This window comes from Trachemys scripta, chromosome 18 (genome assembly GCF_013100865.1).
Source record: "Trachemys scripta elegans isolate TJP31775 chromosome 18, CAS_Tse_1.0, whole genome shotgun sequence".
NCBI classification, from domain to species: Eukaryota; Metazoa; Chordata; order Testudines; family Emydidae; genus Trachemys; species Trachemys scripta.
The window spans coordinates 7,927,740-7,949,458 of record NC_048315.1 but is presented as its reverse complement, the minus strand read 5'-3'; the positions used below and the strand labels follow the sequence as shown (position 1 = coordinate 7,949,458).

The window sequence follows — 21,719 nt, the reverse complement described above, 5'->3', positions numbered from 1 at the left end:
AATCGCGCATGTTAAATGCGCATAAGATGCGACAGACCTGTACTCTCATAAAGCCTGGACCTATTCACTCTCTGTGCTCTTCGGACCAGAAGCCCAGTTCTCACTGCTATTTATTCAGGCTCCCTCCCCCTGTTGCTGCACTGTATCTTGCAAGATCAGTACCTTAATGCGGGATCCAACTCCCGTGGAAGCGGATGGACGTCAGTGGGGACTGAATCTTGGTGCGGATCTAACGTACGTGGCAGTGCTTGTGGCTCTGTTAGCGAAAAGGGGGTCAGTAAGTGGGAGGGCTGGGGCCTTGTGGCTTGTGTACTGAGAGGTTATGCAGAAGGCGACTGTGTGGCATGTACTCCGAGTGGCGCACTGGAGTGCTGCCTCAGGCCTGGTGTATGTGAAATGTAACAAAAAGACTCTGGCCAGGAGAGCAGAGTTGGGCTGCACTTCTCTGCTCCTGGGTTTTCTTTAAAGAGAGTTGAGGTGACAGCACCAGGCCACAGAGTGGGATTCCTGTGATGCCTGAGGAATTGACCTCTGTGTTTGTTATCCTGCTGCTAGTTCAAGGCTATGGCTCCAGAAAGGAGAGAGAGACTGGGGCTTTCTTGCTTCTGAGACACGAGCAGAGTTTTACAGCTTGTAGGGCTAAATCCTGGCCCTGAGCAAGTGAGCCGTATGCGAGGGACCTTACTTCTGCCTTAAGGGTGTTGTAGGGTTCTGACTGCTGCAGGCCTCCCTGTATAGAGGGGACTGGCTTGGCTGGCAAGTCCACACAGGTACTGATCCAGAAGCTCTGCCCCTCCACCCCTCGCCCCTCTGATTGCCAGCGTGGGAGGAAAGTCCATAGAGCACAGCTCCATATTGCACATAAGATTCAGACTCCCCATTGAACATCAGAACCGCCCCAGTTCTGCTGCCTACAAGGTCTCTGATGCCTGCAAGAGGTGGGGAAGGGAAGCAAGATCTGCCCCTTGTGCTGGAGGCAGATATTTTTATTTCTTCTCCACCTGGGACAGGAAAGGATCCTGATTATTACAGGATCAACCAGAGAGTAATAATCCTCTGATCATCACCGACAGTAATCTGTGTGATTATAGTTCTCGTCCCCTTATCAGTAAGAATAAGTGCCCGACTTGGTCGCTCAGAGGTGACGTCTCCTCTTGGGACCTGAAATGCACTGCTGGAGCTCTGTGGACTGTTCAAAGCCAAGTGAAACTCACCATCTTCCATTGCAAACCCAGGTTTCACCCCCAAGCTCCCCCAGGCTCATGACGCTCCAGGCTTCTGAGTGACATGAGCGCTGAGTGAAGTGAGTTATCTAAGCAAAACGGAGACAGGAAAATTCCCCACCTCCGGGTTCAACTCAGTCCTATGACCCTGGGTGTGGAGTCCAGCATCCCCCAAATCCTTGCCCCCACCTATGTCTCGTAACCTGCACCTGATGGCTGCCTTTACTTAAATCTTCAGCAGTGGAAAGCTTCTTGCCTCTGCTGGGCTCCTCCTCATAGGTCATTGAATTAGCTGCTTACCCTGAGTCAAACCTAGTGCTGAAGGAATCTGCCTCTTAAGGCCTTAGTCTAACAAAAGCCTGTGGTTAAAGGCCATCAGGAGCTGAAGTTTTCGTGGTTGGGCTGGAGCTGATGCTGGGCTAGTTGGCCTAGAAAACACGGAAAAGCCAATAAAACATTTCACAGGCTGTACAAGTTGGTGGCCAAACAATAGCCAAGTCCAATAAACAGACTTTTATATTATGGGGATAGCGCTACTAAAAGCACAAGCCCATGGACAGTGATTCTTATGCAGGTTCCTATCATCGCAGGCTGCAGTGGGGTGGTGGGGAGGGAAGACGGGGGGAGAAATAAATCTCTTTACACTGGAGCTACTTCAAGCTGTGGAACTACAAGGGGGGAGAGGGAACAATTGATCCGGCTTTACAAAAGCTGTCCGACCTTTCCATAAACCATGAACTCTGACTATATTAGGAAGATCTCTGAGGGCCTTCTCTGTCACAACCCTTTGCAAGAGGAAAGCGTTCCGTTCTGGGGCAGAAAACAGCCGCTGTGTTTGCAAGATAGCTTTTGATGTTTCTAGCTGATGGCAAAGAACACAGGATGGCAAAGATCACAGAATTTCCAAACGATCACATACCAAACACAAGGACAGGTTAGAGAAATATATGCCAGGGATGGTCTAGGCCACACGTTCTCAAACTGGGGGTTTTGACCTCTCAGGGGGTCACGAGATTATTACATGGGGGTCGTGAGCTGTCAGCTGCCACCCCCAAACTCCGCTTCACCTCCATCGTTTATAATAGTGTTTTTAATTTATAAGGAGTGTCGCACTCAGAGGCTTGCTGTGTAAAAGGGGTCACTAGTTCGAAAGTTTGAGAACCACTGGAGGCATACTTAATCCTACCAGAGCATGAGGGCTAGATTAAATGAGGAGGTCCCTTCCAGCCCTAAGCTTCTAGGATTCTAATGAATCCCGTGTCCTTTGAACACCTGCAATGAGCTCAGCATAGGACAGTCCCTGGTTCAAACCGTTTACAGGCTAGAAGGAGGATTTTTCAGAAAGGGGATTAGTGATTGTGGAGGTCTCCATTTTTGGGTGCCCAATCTGAGCCACTTAAAGGCCTTGATTTTCCGGAAGTGCTGAGCACCCACGCTCTGAAAATCCGGCCCCTTTAAGGGATCTCAAAATCCATAGCCACTCAGAGAACATTTTAGCATGGATGTACTGGGCAGTCCCTGGGTGGGGATGAATGAGCATGGATTTCTGTTTCCTGTTTGCACTAACTATGTTACAAACTCACTTCTCGTGGGGCATTGTGAAAACCCTTCAATAAGTATGTGAGGAGAAAATAGTGAGCGGGTGAATGGGTGTGGGAGATGCCTTATGAGCCTGGAGGCTGCCTGGGCAAAGCATAAAATATGGCTATCTTCTACTAGGCTTCTTATACTAACATAGCTAAGAACGCTGTGTTCTGCTCTAAAACTACTGAGCGCTCTTGGGTGCTAAAAGCCAATCAAGATATTTAGGGGACACTGTTAATAATAATAATAATCCCAGTACTTTTCAGTGTTTTACAGACATTACATATTTAATCCACCTAAGTAAGTGAAAGTATCTGCCTAACATTGATGCTGCATAACTGATAGTAATTATTCCCATTGCGTGGAAGGGGAAATCCAAGGCTTCCCAAAGGTCAGTAAGACAGCCTTGTCAGAGCCAAGAGAAGAAGTGAGTTAGGCCCAGGCTTAGATAACCTGGCTGCACCTTGCACTTTATTTCAATGGTGCAGGGCCCACCTAAAAGCTAGCGGTATGATTGGCCTCATCACATACGCGTACTCCTGCTAGCTCTCAGCAAGCTAGCTGGAGTATAAATAGTTATATCAATGTAGCCATTCTGGGTAGTGGCAGTGGAGGCATGGATACCCACCAGTTTCAGGTGGATTTTTACGTGGTCTTGTAAGATTTGGTGGTTTTTTTTAAAGCCCCAGCACCTGGAATCATGTGATTATTGAGACCCAGGGTTGGAAATATTGTGATATTTATGTTTGTAACAGAATCAGTCCATGTGGAAAAACCCTACTATATTTAATAAAGATTGAAACAACTGTCTAGGATTTAACAGAGAATAATATCCCTACTGCAGAATATTATAGTATTTCTTAAACCTCTAGAAAGACACTCATTCTCTACTCTAAAAACATGTAGTATTTTATAATTTCTATAGAACCCTATTACATTTCTATAAAACATTATTGGTTTGCTCCCTAGCAAGTTAGATGGGGCTTTTCCATAAGGAACCAAATTGTATTTTTGCTTCCTACTAAAGAAAACAGGAGCTGTCTATCATTTATAGATTATTTTTTTTAAATATAGCTTCCCCCCTTCTTGGTTTTATCTCCCCTCCCATTGTTCAAATAATTTGTCAGATTTTCTGGAACACACTTTGCATGAGGTTAGGAATACAGGGCAAGAATGCGTGTGACAGTGCTTTAGTTGAGTAATGTTTACCCGGTTCGTGGCTGGGACAGTCACTCAGACTGGCAAATGTCTACCTGCCAAAGAACATTCTTCCATTATCAGGGATGGGAGAGTTGCTGGGGAAAAACCAGGAGCCAAAGTCATCACAGGAGGATTCCTAACTGTTCAACATGTTTAACCAGCTGATGCTGAACATCTAAAGAAAAAGAGAGAGAGGCCTTTTCATGTTCATTCTGCACTCGTTTGTTGGGCAGTGTTTGATGAATCCTACAGATTTTCTCCAGAGGTGGTTGCATTTAGGTGGTGGGTGGGTGCATATGTGTCATTTTGGTGCTTCCTCAGTGTGTGGTGATGAAGTAGATGACCTCTAAAGTTGACTTCCAACCCTACATTTCTATGCTAATTTTTAAAGTGCTTTGGGATCCTTCAGGAGGAAAAATGTCATGTCAGATAATTATAATCCACCATCATTCATTTTTCTTTCTTTCACCACCATTGATTCATAGATTTTTTTTTTTAAGGCCAGAAGGAACCATTGATGATAATTTAGTTCTTAGACTTTTACCCACTGATTTCTGCATCAAGCCCACTGAGTTGTGTGTGAACTAACCCACACTGTGACCCTTGGACCTTTTCTCCCCTTGGTTGAAATAATGACCAACGTGAAACTTTGCCCAAACTTTTTCAAATTTCTTGTGAAGTTTTTATAAGTTCCCTTGTCATCCCCAACCACCCCATTATCTTTCATTTTTGCTACATCTGTACTGCTCGGTTCTGTCCGGAAGCAGGAGTATCAGAAATCTCACAAAGAAATCTACTAGGTTTCCAGAGCTGCACTTAAGCCACCTGATGTGTCTGCAAATTGAACATTTTAGAGTTGGCAGCTGGGCAGCTGCCTTCCACGTGGACTGTAGGGAATCTTATTTTTCTAATTTACACAGGACGGCCACGAAGCTGCCCTAAATGCTTAGGACGGTGGTGATTTCCTTGGGTCCTTTTCACATGAAGAGCCTGATATTTTCACAACTCCTTGTCACTTCAGTATCTGTGAGATTCAGGATTTACGATGTTGTGTAGCCATGATACGATGCTGTGACATGTCCTGGCAAAGCTGCAATTATCTCTCCTACAATTCGTCCATAGCTCCCAATCACAGCCCTTGCGGTGGCACCAGGTCATTTAAGAAAAGAAGGTAGATAGTAGGTAGGTTAGCGGGGGGCAGGATGGTAATGAGACTTGGAGTAGAGCTGTACAAATAACTGATTATTATTATTGGTTTGTGGGCCATTCTGAAAAATCGAGGGCAAAATATTTACTGTTAACCCAAAATGAAATTTTTTTGAAATTTTCAGTGAAACAAAACATTAAAAAAAATAAATAAAAAGTTACAGAGCAAATGATGCATTTTGTTCGACCAAAAACCAAAATGTTTTGTTTGGTTTTTGAGCTTTTTAAAGCATTTTTTAAATGAAATTGAAGTGCATTACAAAACAAAAGGTCTTTTCAAATTGCAAAATCAAAATGTTTCATCTTGAAAATGTCGAAATAAAATGTTTCAATGTCTTGGGATTTGGGGGGGGGGGTGAGTTATTATCATCTGAGACGATTTTGGTGAATTTGACATGAATTTGCAAAATATTGCATTTGACCTGAATCTGGATTTTATTTTTATTTTATTTTTTTGGTGGGGGAAAAAAACGTTTGGCTAAAATATTTCACCTAGCTCTAACTTGGAGCCTTTCAAAGATGTTTGTAAGAACCTGTCAGATTCTTGGAAATGACAGATGCTATGTTGTCAATATTTGTCACATCTCAAAGCTTTGCAGTGGCCTGTGTGAATGAGTTGGTTGTCTCACTCCAGTTTCTTACTGGACGGGACTCTGCACCTCAGCTGGTGCTAACTAACTTTCTTACTGGGGTCTCAGCATAGAGGCTAAGGATGGAAGGGGCCCTGGGACTGAACCCCTTTTGAGGTGTTGTTCCTCTCAGTCAGGGCTGAGGAACAATGGCGAGGCAATTACAGCATGGGCAGCAGAGATGCATCTGTTCTGTGGACAGACAGAGGCAATGAGGCTCCAGGGCTGTCGGTCCTGTACCTGTCACAAGCAGTCACTTCTGTCTCCCAAGAGAGTGTCTTAAACCTGCTTGTTATATGTAGTGCTTGACTGTTTATAATAAATGGCTTTTATGCCGCATTTGTCAAGGCGGCCTTGTAAAAGCGGCTTTTGTTTCCAGTGGGTTTCCTCAGTTAATTATTTGTGATCTGCTGTAGATGCCTTCCGATGACACACTGCAGGTTATCAATGCAGGGGATTTTTTTAGCCAGATTAAATATATTTATACTGAAGCATTGTGCTAACTCTAGACTGGATCGTTGGTGCATGTAGACTTTGATGGGCTGAGATGTCCTCTTCCCTTTGGAGCTGTCATTCTTTTATTTCCCTGACACGATCTGTTACTCATAAGTGTCTCAGGACTGAGTCCGGAGCGGAAACGTGATTCATAAAAGCCTGGAAAGGAAGTCAGAACCAGACTGCGCTGGGCTGCTAGGAAGACTTTTCGATAGCTGAGAGAATCAGGAGATGGGGGGCAGAAGTGGGGAATAGTCATCTCATGGGACACAGATTCACTCACCTTACAGTCCAAACCAGTACAGGACAGGAGTGTCCAGATGTATCTATAGCTATAAACTGTGGGTATGTCTATGCTGCAGTCATGGGACCTGAGTGGGGCAGGAGTAGATGTACCTGAGCTAGCTTTAGTGTTGCTAGGTTGGGTCCTGGAGCGGTGAAGCTGTAACAGCACAGACTTAAACGTGGCCCGTCCAGAACCCTGGGTAATTACTCACTGGCTAGCCCATGCTAAAGCATGGATTGCTATGGCTTCACTGGTCTGGGACCCAGGCTGACTAGCTCAGGTATGTCAACTCAAGCTGCAGTCGTGATCGCAGCTTAGACTCTTGGTTTTTGCCCATATTTTAGACCACGCAAGTGGATGAAAAGACTGACTATAGTAAGAAAATCCAATACGTAACATTAGGAAATGTGTTCCTAATAAGTTAGTCGAAGTGTAAATGCAAGGCCGTCTGCTAAAGTAAAGAAACGTAGTGGAAGATACATATGTATGCATGGATGTGTGTACATATGTGTACGTACTGTTAATGTATGTAAACCATACTCTTATTTTTCTCTTATTTGGTGCTTTTTTTCTGTCCTCTTGATCTCCAATATTAACCCTGATATTTACCCAGAAAACTGAAGTTAATTTTTGGCCCTGATTGTCAGCCATTTTTTAAACGTTGTCATAAACCCTGACAGATTCCTGAGTATGATACCTTGTTTGCAGTTGTAGCCTAATTGAGGGGAGGGGGTTCCTATCCTGGTTGGGAGAGTGTCCATGTCATTTAAAAACATCATCACAAGTAATTCTCTTTGGCACGTCGGTGGGTTGTCTCACCAGCGAGGCCCAGATACCAGGGTGAAGGGCACACTGCAACTGGCTCCCCAGTGGGTGAACCTTTGCACCCACACAGACCCCATTGAAACCAGTGGTGCTCTTGGACGGTGTTGGGGTACATCTGCACAGATCTCACCTCAGGATCGGGATAGCAAGGCCAAGAACTGAATTGACATGGGATGCCCTCTTGCCTTGAGAGATCGCAGCCACAGGGAGAGGGGCGGTCATAGGTGGAACAAGGTGATGAATCTTGTTCGGCCACTCCCCATTGTGCTGATAAATAGAAGCCTTGAGTCACCAGAGTGCCAGCCTGGCAACTTGCACCAGGACTAAAATTAAAAACATTTTTAGTGACATAAGAACTGGGTGCAGGGGAATCTGGGAAGTGAGTGCTGGGGTTCTTCCTATGTCGGTCCCCAGGCCTGCCGTCAAGTCTGCAGTTAAAAAACAGCAGCTGGGACTAGATCAGAGGTGACATCGTTTTTCCATGTGCTTCTCTGCGAGTCCTTGACTAGCTTTGGCCTTCTCCGCTGAGGTTGTCTTTACAACCCATTTGGGGACAGAACTTTGACTGACAGTAAAATAAATGCAGGACCTTTGACTCCTGGGTGCATGCCAGCCTGTCAGCACGCATTGTGTACTTTCTCTCTTGTTGGCTTTCTAGCTTTTACTGTTGGGGGGGGGGGGGGGGGAAGGTTGTAAACATCTGTGGAAAGGTGTCCCTTGCACAAAAGCTCTCCATCAAGGGTTTTACAGCCCTGAAATGGCTCTCAGCCCAGCAACGAATACATGTTGCATAAAGTGCAATTAGACAGGCTTAAACCGTGCTGCACGTATTCTGAGCACTCTCATTCTGTCTGTCACTGATCTAATGCAATAGATGGCGTGACTGCAGAGTAGTGGGTAACCTGTCTAAAAGAACAGGTGGTGTAAAAGCAAATCCAAATGCAACAACAGCAACATATATTTTAAAGCAACGTGGTTTACAGTTGCCCTCTGCGTTTTGGTTGCTGGCTTTTTTGCATGCAAAATGCTGCATTTGCACATAGAAATGGAACTTGCATGCACAAATTGTGGGGGGAGGGGGGGGCGAGACATCCAACTGTCTGATTTACACATGTAAATAATTATGAAAAACAAATTGCAGGTGCAATTAAGACCTGCCTGAGGGCACCTTGGAAACTTTGCTCTAACCTGAATTTAGGAAGACCGGGGAGAAACAGTCCCCAATTCTGGCTAGCAAAGCGCGTAGCACCGGATTCCGTGCATCACCGGTTTTCTCTGACTCTTTAACATGGTTCTGAAATACACCGCTACCTTGATATAACGCGACCCGATATAACGTGAATTTGGATATAACGCGGTAAAGCAGTGCTCTGGCGGGGGGGGGCTGCGCACTCCGGTGGATCAAAGCAAGTTCAATATAATGCGGTTTCACCTATAACGCAGTAAGATTTTTTTGGTTCCCGAGGACAGCGTTATATCAAGGTAGAGGTGTAACTGTTTGCTAGAAGGAAGAGCATTATGGATAACTGCATGTGAATGAGCAGCCCAAACAGTCCTGCCTTTACTTCAGAATTCCTACGTCTGTGCCATCAAAATGAGAGCTTTAAAAGCAAATGCTAAGCAAATTAAATTGATTCAAACCAGGGCTGAGAAAATAAGTGCGAAACAAACCAAAACCACTCTGATATAGAAGACACAACTGAGCAGAACTAAGGCGCAAAAAATTTCAAGCCCCTTTCCCAATGTCTTGCTTTCACTGCTTTTGTTGTCCGTGATTAGAGAGATGAAGCAAACCCAAAACTTACCCCCAACTTTCCCCCTGCCTCAAACATTGTGGGTTCAGATAAAACAGGCCCAAAGCAAATTTCTGGCTCTGAAGAGCTCTTTCTCGTGAGCTTTGGAGTGTTAGGAATCTAGATCCCACTTGAGCCCATCTCGTGTGGTTCTTGTAAGAAAACACCAGTAATGAAGCCTGGTGTTTTTGCAAGCGCACACGGAAGACTAGTAACAAAGACACAGAGCAACAAGATCATGAACTATCTTGACTGCCTTGGTAACGGCTGTATAGATGTCTCTGACAGTGTGGTATTGGAAGAGTTTTATCCCTGTTGTCTTTTATTATTATTATTATTATTATTATTATTTATTTTAAATAAAAGCTGTGAAAAATGGCATTTTTTCTCCCCAGAAACGTCACCATATCATGCTGACTGATTGTTTGCTGCTGTTTTAACCTGCCGTGTATATAATGAAAATGCTTTGACTAGGTTGCCAACCCTCCCGGATTGGCCGGGAGTCTCCCGGAATCGATCTCCCGGAGGCTACTGAAACCAATCTGGGGGATTTTAATAGGCTGCTAAAAGTCTGGTCAGCAGTGCAGAGGGGCTAAGGCAGGCTCCCTACGGCTCCCGGAATCAACCGTCATGTCCCTCTGGCTCCTAGATGCAGGGACGGCCATGGGGGCTCTGCATGCTGCCCCCATCCCGAGCGCCAACTCTGCAGCTCCTATTGGCCGGGAACCGTGGCCAATGAGAGCTGCGGGGGCGGTGCCTGTAGGCAGGGGCAGCGCACAGAGCCACCTGGCCGCCCCTGATCTTAGGAGCTGATATGCTGGTCGCTTCCGGGAGCTGCCCGAGGTAAGCACTGCCCGGTTGGAGCCTGCACCCCCACCCCCTCCTGTACCTCCACCCCCTCCTGCACCCCAACCCCCTGCCTCAGCCCCCTCCTGCACCCCACAGCCCTTGTGCATCCCAATCCCCTGCCCCAGGCTCAGCCTGGAGCCCCCTCCCACACTCCAAACCCCCCTCAGCTCCATCCCAGCCTGGTGAAAGTGAGTTGGGGGGGGGGGAAAGAGAGCAATTGGGGAGGGATGAAGTGAGAGGGGGCAGGGCCTTGGAGAAGGGGCGGGGCCTCTGAGAAGGGCAGGGGCGGGGCAAGGGTGTTTCGGTTTGTGCAATTAAACAGTTGGCAACCCTATGACTGTATGGCAGATAGGGGTTGTTAACACACTGCACTTGGCCTTGTTTTTGCAGGCGTCCGATACAGCCAGCAGGGGAACAATGAGGTCACTTCCTCTTCGACAATCAGTCACCATGGCAACAACACCATGGTGACCACCAGCCAGTCCGTCCTACAGCAGGTTTCTCCAGCAGGGTTGGACCCAGGCCACAATTTACTCTCGCCTGATGGTAAAATGGTGAGTACACCTGGCCTATTGTAGCTCCAAAGCTGATAAGATAAGAGGGCCCAGCAGGCAAAACAAACAAGACTTTTTTTCTTTTTTTTTTTTTAGTTTCACACAAGGCTCACGTTAAACAATGAAGCATTGTAGGGTTGGAGGTGGGAGGGGCGGGGTAAAAAAAAATCCCAGCTGCCAGGAGTCAAAGGCAGCGCTCAGACCATAGGTAGTGGTATACGTTCTGAACCCAGCCAATAAACCTGACACAGGCCCGTTCTCATTTTATTGATTGAATGCCTTGTAAAGTAGCACAGTGGGTGGATCACTGTTTGTTTTTCGCTGCCGATGACATTCGTGTTGATAAAATGCTCATTCATTTATTTTTTTTTCTTAAGCCCTCCGAAGTTCTAAGTTTCACACACACACACACACACACACACACACGTAATCTGCTGCTCAACGTGTGTTACTGGACCTCCTCTGCACCTGGGCCACAGAGGATAGGAATGTGTTACCGTTCAAGCTGAGTGGAATAGTTTGGGCCAAAGCTTTTTCTTTTTTGGGGGGGAGGAGGGGGGCAAAAATACAGATTTGGTGACACCAAAACATTTTGCGAATTCATGTCGATTTCACCTAATTGTCTGAAAATCTTTAAAAAATTGAAATGTTTTTCCTTTTTTCAGTTTGAAAGGGCTTTTTTATATCAAAATAATCTCTTCTTTTTTCGAAGACCTTCAAAACCAGTTCAGAACATTGGATAGCTAAACAAAATATTTTGATTGACCCAAAATGAAAATTTTTTTCAACTTCAATTTTCCAAAAAATTTCAAAAAAACCTCAGTCTGACCCAATTTATTTTTTAACATTTTGAAAATGCCAAGCTCTAGTTACAGACCCAGTAAACAAAGCTCTGTAGTTCAAGCTGTAGCAGTTTATGTATTTAACTCTGGAGGTCCCATGGTATTAGAGAGACAAGATCAGTGAGGTAATATCTCTTATTGAACTATCTTCTGTTGGTGAGAGAGATAGGCTGGTGGCCCACACACAGGCTTTTGAAATATAAATGAGTCCTGGTCATAATATAGATTAGGACAATGGGACCTGGCTTCAAGTACTTCCCTAATGAGAGCCTTGAAAAAAGATACTGTATGTGGCAATGGTAATAAATATCAGTGGGCCCAAACTACATAATCTTAATCCAGATTCCTAACAACTTCCTACATTAAAAGCCTTTCGATCCGAACATTAGGTTTGACTCACTGCAAAGAGAGATCTGGATTTTGCACACGACCACCTATGTTCAGATTTCACATGCCCCCAAAATTTGGGACATGCATTTCTAAGCAGATCACGAATAATCATAAAAAATAATCCAGAAGAATAGATGACACATCAGTCATTAAAAATCAAACGGACAAAATGACTGATAAGGCATTGTGAGCCTTTCCTTTTAAAAGTCAGGAGAGTATTCTGAAGTAGTAGCCCAAACATATTATTTATTTTATTGTATTGCAATAGCAGCTAGGAACCCCAGTCACAGAGAGGAACTATGTGGTGATAGGCGCTGTACAAATGGAATAAAGACCGTCCCTGACCCAAAGAGTTTACAGTCTCTGTGTAAGACGAGAGACAGCAGGTGCATAGACAGACAGACACATGGAGGAAGCACAATTAGATGAGATTGGTCAGCAGGATGGTAGCCAATGGTCTCTGCACTCCAGCTGCCTGTTACCAAGTTTTCTGTAGCCATCACAGCAAAGGTGAGCTTTCTGGAAGCATTTGGAGGAGGGCAGTGAGGTAGTTTTGCAGATGTTCACAGGCCACTCCTCCCAAGTGTGAGGGGCAGCATGGGGGGAAAGCACGACGGTGCTTGTTTGAAATTTAACAAGTTACAGTTGAAACAGAACCGATTTTAACCATCACAGAAACATGCACAGCAGTAAAAGTTTTGTACCCAGCTTGACGCAGTGCTCAACCAGCCCCATTGAGTGCAGGATGCATAGCACCCAACATTTATGGGCATCCATTAGTATGGAGCTGTCATCCAGTTTATTTCTGATCTCCTCCGCAGAGCTAGCTAGTGCTTGCAAGTTATTTAACACAAATATGCTGTGGGCTGTGGTTTCCAGTGAGTAAACATGTTTCTCTAATATCCCATATCAAATTAACAACAGCCAAGGAAATCATTGCAGCTTAAAATAATGTTGTGTTTTGGTTTTTTTGAGGCACATGCTATTGAACCTATCAGGAGTTTGGGCTTGTCATTGTTTTATGAGCCTTCATTGCCTTTTACCATCACAGCTATGGAAAACTCAGTGGAGGGTTGTTTTAATGATGTGGTTTGAATACTTTCTTCGTCATGTGATCTCTAGCTTGTTTCTTTTGGTTCAAGTTTTTGGTCCTAACACTTGCAAACCGGGACCAAAAATTTCACACCTGGAACCCCGAAGTGTCTCTAAATCCACACTGAGATATCTAAATAAAAGTGGACTGATCTTTCAAAGGGATGAGCACCTGAAGCTCCCATCAATGTCAGTGGAATTTATGGATGTTCAGCACTTCTGATAATCAGACTGGTTTTATTTAGGTATCTGAATCCTTGCCTGCCTCAGGAATCCCAATTTCAGACACTGGTGCAAACCCTCACCATTGTAGACAAGAAAAGCCACAATATGCACTGGGAAAGCTTATTGTGGTGTCAAGCAGTTGGTCTTGTCTGCACTAGGGGATTGCAGGAGTGCAGTTATATTGATGGCTGTAATTGGGACATATCTCCCATCTAGACCAGGTCTAAATAACTTCATTTTAGGCACCCATGTATGAACAATTGAGTTGCTGTCCGAAACATCAAGACCTCGATTCAGCAAGACGTTCACATAAGCATGTGTTGTAACTTTGAGCACATGAGCAATCCCCTTGAACTCCATGAGACAAGTCACATGCTTAAAATTGGGCATTTACTTAAGTACCTTGCTGAATTGGAGCCTAAACCTAACCAGACTCACTTAACTAGCATTCCTCCACCATATAGCCTGTTTCAGTATTGCCAGCTGCAGCCATTCAAAAATCATGAGTCTGGCCCCCTAAAATGATGAAACTGGCTTAAAAATTAATGATTTTTTTTTTAAATAATACATGTGGGATCTGTTCTTTGCCTTCTGTATTTTTAACCTTTATGATTCGAATTTTCCACCTTTCCTTTGTAACCATGAGGGCTAGAAAGTTATTGGGTTTTTGGTTGTGTTTTTTTTTATATTTTGTTTTTTTAATGAAAGCTCAGACTCTCCCATAATCACATGACTCCAGGATCTGTGGCTTTAAGATTAAAACACTAACTACCAAGAAAATTGCAATGAACTCTCAAGAATTGGCGACATTGCTGTTTACTCAGAAAAGGCCTGAGCAAAAAAGATGAGTTTTTGCAGCGTGACTTGAGGATCCAAAATTTAGGATCTGGTAGACTGGTGGGAGCAGTGGAAGCAGGTTTCCTGAAAAGCCTCTCACTGTTGCCGCTGTGGTTTATTTAATTATTTCTACTGCAGTAGCACCTAGGAGCCCCAGTCATGGATCAGGACCTCTTCGTGCTAGGCGCTGTACAAACATAGAACAAAAAGAGAGTTCCTGCCCCAGAGAGCTCCCAACTGACATAAATCATGGATTCCCCCCAACTGACTGGGTCACTTTCCGTGAGATGATTTTGCTTGTCTTTTTTGTGAATGCCCTACTCATGCATGAAGGGATGTATGGCTGGCCCTAGCCAAAGTCACTTTCACTTGTCTAGAAGCTGTTTTGTCACCCAGCTCCTGTCCATTGTGCCTCTGATGCCTGTTGTCCCTTTTGGTTTCTTGACAGATCTCTGTTTCGGGAGGTGGGCTGCCCCCTGTAAGTACCCTGACCAATATCCACAGCTTGCCCCATCACAACCCACAACAGTCTCAGAACCTCATCATGACACCGCTCTCTGGCGTCATGGCAATCGCGCAAAGTAAGTGCCTCACCGAGCTCTAGTTTCAGTACACTCCGGTTGATAGGGCTTTTATCCCCTCGGCTGGTATGTTTAGAAGCAGTATGCGAGTAACTCTGTTCTGCAGCTCTGAATTCCCCCTCCTCCGTAGTTCCAGCTGGGTACAGTAACATTCTTTGCTCCCAGCACTAACACACTTTGTGGTCTTTTGCCATGTGATATGGTGTTTCGCCACCAAGGTCAGAGGGGAAGGGAAGCAGTGGCTATGTACCGTGAGTGAAATCAATGGCCCTGTTGAAGTCAATGGGAGTTTTGCCATTTAATTCAACGGGTCCAGGATTTCACCCAGTGTGCTTAGGGCCTGATCTGTCCAGCTGCTCTGGGCATAAACTAGGAGGAACTCCATTGAAAGCTGTGAAAACAGGTGTATTTGAGAGGGGGATAAAACCCTTTGATTTTACTGCACACCCTGCTGAACTGCAGAGAGAAGCAGACCATGTACAGCACAACCCTTGTAGGTATCTCCAATGTATGAAGATAACATTCATCTCGATTCTTATTCCACTGCAGCAACCGTCTCTGTTTCTGATTCCACCAGCACTGAAATCTTGACATATTGTTTCGTTCTCCTCTGTTCTCATAGGTCTAAATACTTCCCAGGCGCAGAGCGTCCCTGTTATCAACAGTGTTGCCGGAAGTCTGGCAGCTTTACAACCAGTTCAGTTTTCCCAGCAGCTACACAGTCCTCATCAACAGCCACTCATGCAACAGTCGCCCAGCCATATGACACAGCAGCCTTTTATGGCCACAGTGACTCAGCTGCAGAATTCACACAGTAAGGATCTTGTCAGGTATTTGTTGAGGCCTAAAGGGAAGGATTTAGCTGCATTATAATTGCCAACTGTCATAAATACATTTTGAATTAACTTTGCTTTCTCCCCTCCTTGCCCTCTCTACCCCTCCGGCTAGTTGGTTCTAACTCATGACCTGCGTCATCTTCTCCTGCAGGTGTTAGGACATTCCCTTTCCAAAGTAGATTGATTCATGGGGGAATCACAAACTCTCCAGCACTAAAGCAGTCAGATAAAAAGGGTGCACCACGGAAGAATTTTGAATCCCAGAGAGCATCAGGGGAATGAAAACACCCGAACTTCACCTTTCAGGACTATGTGAGGAAATGACTCAGCTTTCATCAGAGGGCACCAACACATGGCAATTAATGTTGCCCACTGCCCATTGTTACCCCCCTCCCATCTCACCCTTCCATAGTACATGTATTTGCTCCTCTTTTAGAATACAGAGTGCACCTTCCCGCTGTACAAACTTATTCCTTCATACTAAGTATGCAAGTCCAGGAGTCAAATTCTGCTCTTGATCACAGGCGTAAATTCAGAATAATGTCAGTGGAGTTATTCCGGATTTACACCAGAGCAGAATTTGGTTGAGGATCTTCTGTTTGTGTCCCCAGAGCGCCTGTGCTTGCCTGCACTGTGCTATCCAAGGAGATTTTGAGTTCTTCTCTAACTGCAATTGATAGGACCACCCTTTTAAGGTGCACTCAACAAGATCATTGGAGTTAGGGGGCCAGGCAGGTGATGAAAAACAAACAGGTTTAGTTCTGTGGACATTTGGGCAGGCAGCAGGTGATAACTTTTTTTCCATATGGCTGTATTTATTGGCGAGGGCTTTCAAAGGGAGTCAGTAAAAGTCCATAGGATTTAGGTGCCTAACTCCCTGAGTCTCCTTGACAATCCCAACCATTTCATTTTACTTATTATGGTCTTTGCACTTTGGGGAGGAAGTTAGAACATAGGTATGTGGGGGAGGATGAACTACCCGTATGTTCTGCAAATGATGCCTTTGTTTTTATGTCTATTGATGTTTTTTTCAGTTGAGCTTTTCTCATATTACAGTTCTACGAACAACAATTTTCAGATTGTGTCTAATTGCATAATATAAGTGAACTGCAGTTTTACTATTCTCCAAGACCCCAGTCTAATTGTAAACTAGTGTATGCTCCCGTTATGTTTACCAAATTTTCAGGTGTAGTTTACCTGTAGCATGTTCTCAAGCTTAACAACAAATCTTTTAAAACACCTTGCCTAGTCCTTGTGACTAACGGTCAGTTTTGCCAAATGGAATACATGGCCTTTATTCCCGGCTTTTAGTTTTACCAGGCAGGCAGGGGCCTCATGTAATTAAACAATAAGGCTTTGGCCAACTGAGGAGCAGCAGAGACTGTGAGGGGAAGACTCTTCCAGTTCTCCTTGGCCAGCAGGTTGGTGATTATAACATACACCTCTACCCTAATATAACGCTGTCCTCGGGAGCCAAAAAATCTTACCACGTTATACGTGAAACTGCATTATATCGAACTTGCTTTGATCTGCCGGAGTGCGCAGCCCCGCCCCCCCGGAGCGCTGCTTTACCGCGTTATATCCAAATTCATGTTCTATCAGGTCGCGTTATATCGGGGTAGAGGTGTAGGTCCTCGAACTGAGGTTTGACAGCAGCAGCAGATGGAATATCTTGCTAAACACTAAAGCTGGTCAGAAAAGGAGGTGGTGTGTGTGTTTGTTTTGCACAGAAAATTTGGATTTTCCGCAAAATATTTTGTCCAAAAACTAAAATAGTTAGATTGGGAAATACCACTGTGGTGCCTCATGGGAGTTAAAGCTCAGGAATCTAGTGCATCCATTCCTCTCTCCACTAGGGTCCCTGGTTAGACTAAATCTCCCAGGATGCATCATGGTCTCTTCTTGATGAGAGTAGGTAGTACATCATGGCAGGTATATGGTAGTAGTGCATCATGGGAGATGAAGTTTGTCTGGTGAGACCAGCCATAGAGAAGAATTAAAGCATGAGGAATCTGAACTACAACTCCCATGAGGCACTGCAGCAGCACTTCATAACTGAAATATTTCAGTTTTGGGGAATTCTATTATTTGATGAAAAATCAAAAATTTCTTCAGAGAGCAGACATTTTTTGCAAAAAAAAAATTTAGCTGAAAACCCAATTTTCTATCAAATGGTTGTTAAGGCTGGTCAAAAACTAACCAGAGTTAAGAATTTGTTTTTACCTTTTTTCTGGCTGAGGAGAACAGGATGGGAAGTTGCTTCACGCTTTTCAGCTGGACAAAGAGCTCGCTTCTTAATTCAGGCATTTCCATTCCTGGTCAGCCTGGTAAACAAAACTCCCATTGACTTCATCTAGGATATTTGCCTATGCTGCCTCCAATGCTCTTGTCCAGCACTCCTGCTCATTGTCTTGTTTGTGCATTTGGTTCTCCAGCAGAATGACCTCCCAGAAAGTGGTTAGAGGGTCTTCAGCTGTTGGATCAAACCATGCCATTTTAACCCTTAATCTCTCCAAAAGCTGCTGCAGAGAAACCAGGTGGATTCTCCAGACCTCTAAGGAGGACGCCGAGCATTCCTCCTTATTTGTTTTTACAAAACAAACAAACAAACAAACAAAAAAACCCACAAATGTGTTGAAAACTTTTTGGCTTGACTGCTTTGCATTTGCATGAAGACTGTAGCTGGCATTTATATGATTGCTGTCTGTCTCCTTCATTTTCATAGTGTATGCACACAAGCAGGAGCCTCCCCAGTATTCCCACACTTCCCGGTTTCCATCAGCCATGGTGGTCACAGATACCAGCAGCATCAGTACATTAACCAATATGTCTTCCAATAAACAGGTAATGGCGCATACCGCGAAAGGATTCTCTCAGTGTGAACGGTATACTTCCCTGGTACGCTTGCTACTGCTAATGGGCGTTTAAGCCAATACATTTGTTGGTGACTAGACCCCAGTTTCTGCTTCTCAGCTCCACTGTTCTAAGCGTGATATTCAGGGACCACACCAACATCACAAAAGCTAATCCAAAGGTCTGTGTGTTGCTATTTGTGGATAGTGTTTGATATTCAGCCCTAAATACCGGCCCATTATATAAACCACAGCAGCTGAATGTTTTGTGTGGAAATTAATGGGTGGTCTCAGGATTGTTCACAGTGCACTAGTGTCCATGTTGGTAACTGGCATTCTTACTGGCAGACTCAAAGGAGAGGGCCCAGCGTGAATGGGCAGTGGAGAGGGAGCGATCCACCTACCTCTATAGGTGATCCCAGCGCAGAGTTAAGGCATGTTGGCAGATCTGTGGAGGGGAAAGCTTGTCCTTGCATGGCTTGGGCTGTGCTATTCAATGTATATATGGAGGACTTCACTCCACTCTCCAGAGCTCTCAACCCAACACCTGTCACCCATTGTGAATCCAGTTCATTTTCTTCTTAAAACCTGGCCCCAAAAATGACTAGCATGAGGATGTAACACCAAGCTGTGCTGGTTTATTATCACTTGTTTTAAAAAGCATAAGGTGGGTGAGGTAACTTCTGGTGGTGAAAGAGCTACACAGAGTTCTTCGGGTCTGGGAAAGATACTCAGCTAAATACAAGATGGAACAGATGGTTTAGCATAAGTAGTTAACACATAGATTCCAAGACCATTTAAGATGGAGTGGCTCATTAACACCCATGTAGTCATAGGATAAAGAGGGAGATTAGTGGGTTACAGATGGTTTTAATAAGTCATAAATCCCGTGTCTTTATGAAGACCATGTTATTTAGTGTCTAGCAAAGTTATGAATTCAAGCTCCCAGGCTTGTCTTTTGAAGGTGGTGTGTAGAGCCTTTGATAAATGCAGCAAAGTCAATGGACCAAGTTCATCTCTGGCATAACTCCATCAAAGTCAATTTAACTTCCTTGAATCAAAATGACTTTTTGGTGTCATTCAAGGCTTACTGAAAATGACATTGAATGATTATATTGCGAGACCAGCTCTAAACTGCAAGCGAGACAAGCCAGAGTAACTGTCAGAGTCATTGGAGTTACACTAAATGTACACGAGTGGAAATGAGATGGGAATCGGGGGCGAGATCCTCAGCTTGTGTGTATCAGCATTGAAGTGATTGGGCCAAATCTCCAGCTGGTAAAATCTGTCACAACTCCAGTGAAGTCAATAGAGCTATGCTGATTTATACCAGCTGTGAATCTGGTCCCCAGCCCCCAAATCTGTATTGGTGTCACACCAGATTTACATCAGTGAAGGTGAATCAGGCCCTACATTTTTAGTGTCCAGATCAGACAATAGCCCTTTTTAAAAAAAAAAGTGCTCTGGGGACTGTGGGAAATATGTGGCCCTTATCGATTACTAGATAAATAGGAGACAACCTTGAACTTGTATCCAGATAAACTTCTTTTTGCTAAGCTCTGACGGTGGGAAGAGAAAAAGCTTTGCAACAAATGCACAGCAAATAATGTTTGGAATTGCTGCCCGGGTTCATTTTCAGATGCCCTTAAAGTTTCCCTCCGAGGATGGCAAAGGGAAGGCTCTGCCACCATAAAAAAAATGAAAAGAAACAGGATTGTGTAAGACCGAGTACAGTGACCCAGACACACAGCTGGTGTAAACGGATGCAGTTCCATTGGAGTCAGTGGGCCAGATCCCCAGTGGGTGGGATTTGGCGGAGCTCCTTTGAAGTCAATGGAGATACACTTATGCCAGCTGACGATCTGGCCCCGGGTGTGGGACCCGCCACAGAACCTTTCTCTCACAAAATGGAAGGTGAAAGTGTAATTCCAAATCCCACTGCCCCTGCGACTCCTGTCAGGTTTCCCACTCTTTGTAGTGTGCAGGGAAAACATCTATCTGTGCCCACAAATCTCAATCAGTCGGGCAATCAGGCGCATCAGCACTCCTAGGGAATACCATTTCCTTTGAAAGGCTTTATCAATCCATCTGGTGTGCGCTCAGCCCTAACTTCTCTCTTGATTAATTATCCTGGCTTACCCCTAGTTGACTTTGATGCTTGCTTGTTGAAACAAGCCCTCTGAATACAGGAAATGTTCTTTTTAATCAAAATAGCGCACGATGCTACCCGCTAGGCCTGTCATGGAGCCTAATGATGCCTTATGCCCTTCGTTGGAGAGAATGATCAGCCTACCTTGAAGCATGGCTGGCCAAGATAATCAAGCCACTCGTTTCCCCCCCCCCCCGCACACACACACACTATTTTACTTGAATTTTTTTAATGTACTCTTGTTTTATCCCATGCAAACAAGCGCTGAGCATAATCAGCAAATACCACGTTACCCAACCATAGCACCTGATCATGCAAATTGTACTGAGCATAGAATGAAATTTCTCTATGGGCACAGGCCCGGCACCAGGCAAGTGAACCACTTAAGTCCCATTTTAAGTCCACAAGAGTAGGGCTAGAGTGGGAGCTGAGTGATGCAAGGGTCTGTGTACTGGAATACATTTCACCCTCAGCCGTCCCAAACAAAGCTCATTAGTAAGTGTCCAGGCCCAAGTTTGCATAGATAGCCCTGCTTTTCTATGATCCATTCTGCGAATACCATTTGACCGTTAGCAGCAAAGGCAAGAAATAATTTTCATCTTAAACATCATTGAATATTTTTTTCATTGCCACCTACTGCTTTTAGCAAGAGGGGAGCAGAATTCTGAAGAGAAGACATTAAGGGACTGTTCCAAAACCCAGGGAAGTCAGTGGGAGCCTTTCCCTAGATGGGGGCTTTGGATCAGGCCCTAGGATACCAGGTGATCATTTGACCGATTTATGCTCTATTTTGACATGACAAAAAGAGTCAAAAGGCTTTGTTCAATAAAAAGGTTTTTGTTTCCTGATCTCATACATTAGGGTTACCATACGTCCAGTTTTTCCCGGACATGTCCGGCTTTTCGGCAATCAAACCCCCGTCCGGGGGAAAATGCCGGCCGGGCACTTCCCCTCCCGCGGCGGCTCTGCTCCTCTCCTGACTCTTCGGCTCTGTTTAAGAGCCAAGCTGCCCGAGTGCTATGGGCTTCAGGCAGCCCCCTTGCCTCCAGACCCCAGCCGCCGGCCGGGCACTTCCCCTCCCGGGCTCCAGCGGCGCAGGGTCTGGAGGCATGGGGGGTGCCCGAAGCCGGTAGCGCTCGGGCAGCTCGGCTCTTAAACAGAGTCGAAGAGTCAGGGGAGGAGCAGAGCCTCCGGCCGCGGCGGCTCTGCTCCTCCCCTGACTCTTCGGCTCTGTTTAAGAGCCGAGCGCTACGGGCTTTGGGCAGCCCCCA

General features: G+C 45.1%; 1 protein-coding gene across 3 annotated transcripts in view; it reads left to right on the top strand.

The window, feature by feature from the left end:
• HNF1B (HNF1 homeobox B) overlaps positions 1-21,719 on the top strand; it is a 61,147-nt gene that overhangs the window by 33,408 nt on the left and 6,020 nt on the right. For 2 of the 3 annotated variants that reach the window (XM_034752669.1, XM_034752667.1), the window contains exons 5-8: positions 10,481-10,644; positions 14,479-14,611; positions 15,234-15,425; positions 18,173-18,291. In XM_034752669.1, coding sequence (XP_034608560.1) covers positions 10,481-10,644; positions 14,479-14,611; positions 15,234-15,425; positions 18,173-18,291 — 608 coding nt within the window. Of the gene's footprint in view, positions 1-10,480; positions 10,645-14,478; positions 14,612-15,233; positions 15,442-18,172; positions 18,292-21,719 lie in introns of all 3 variants that reach the window. The other variant, XM_034752668.1, reaches the window with a different exon arrangement.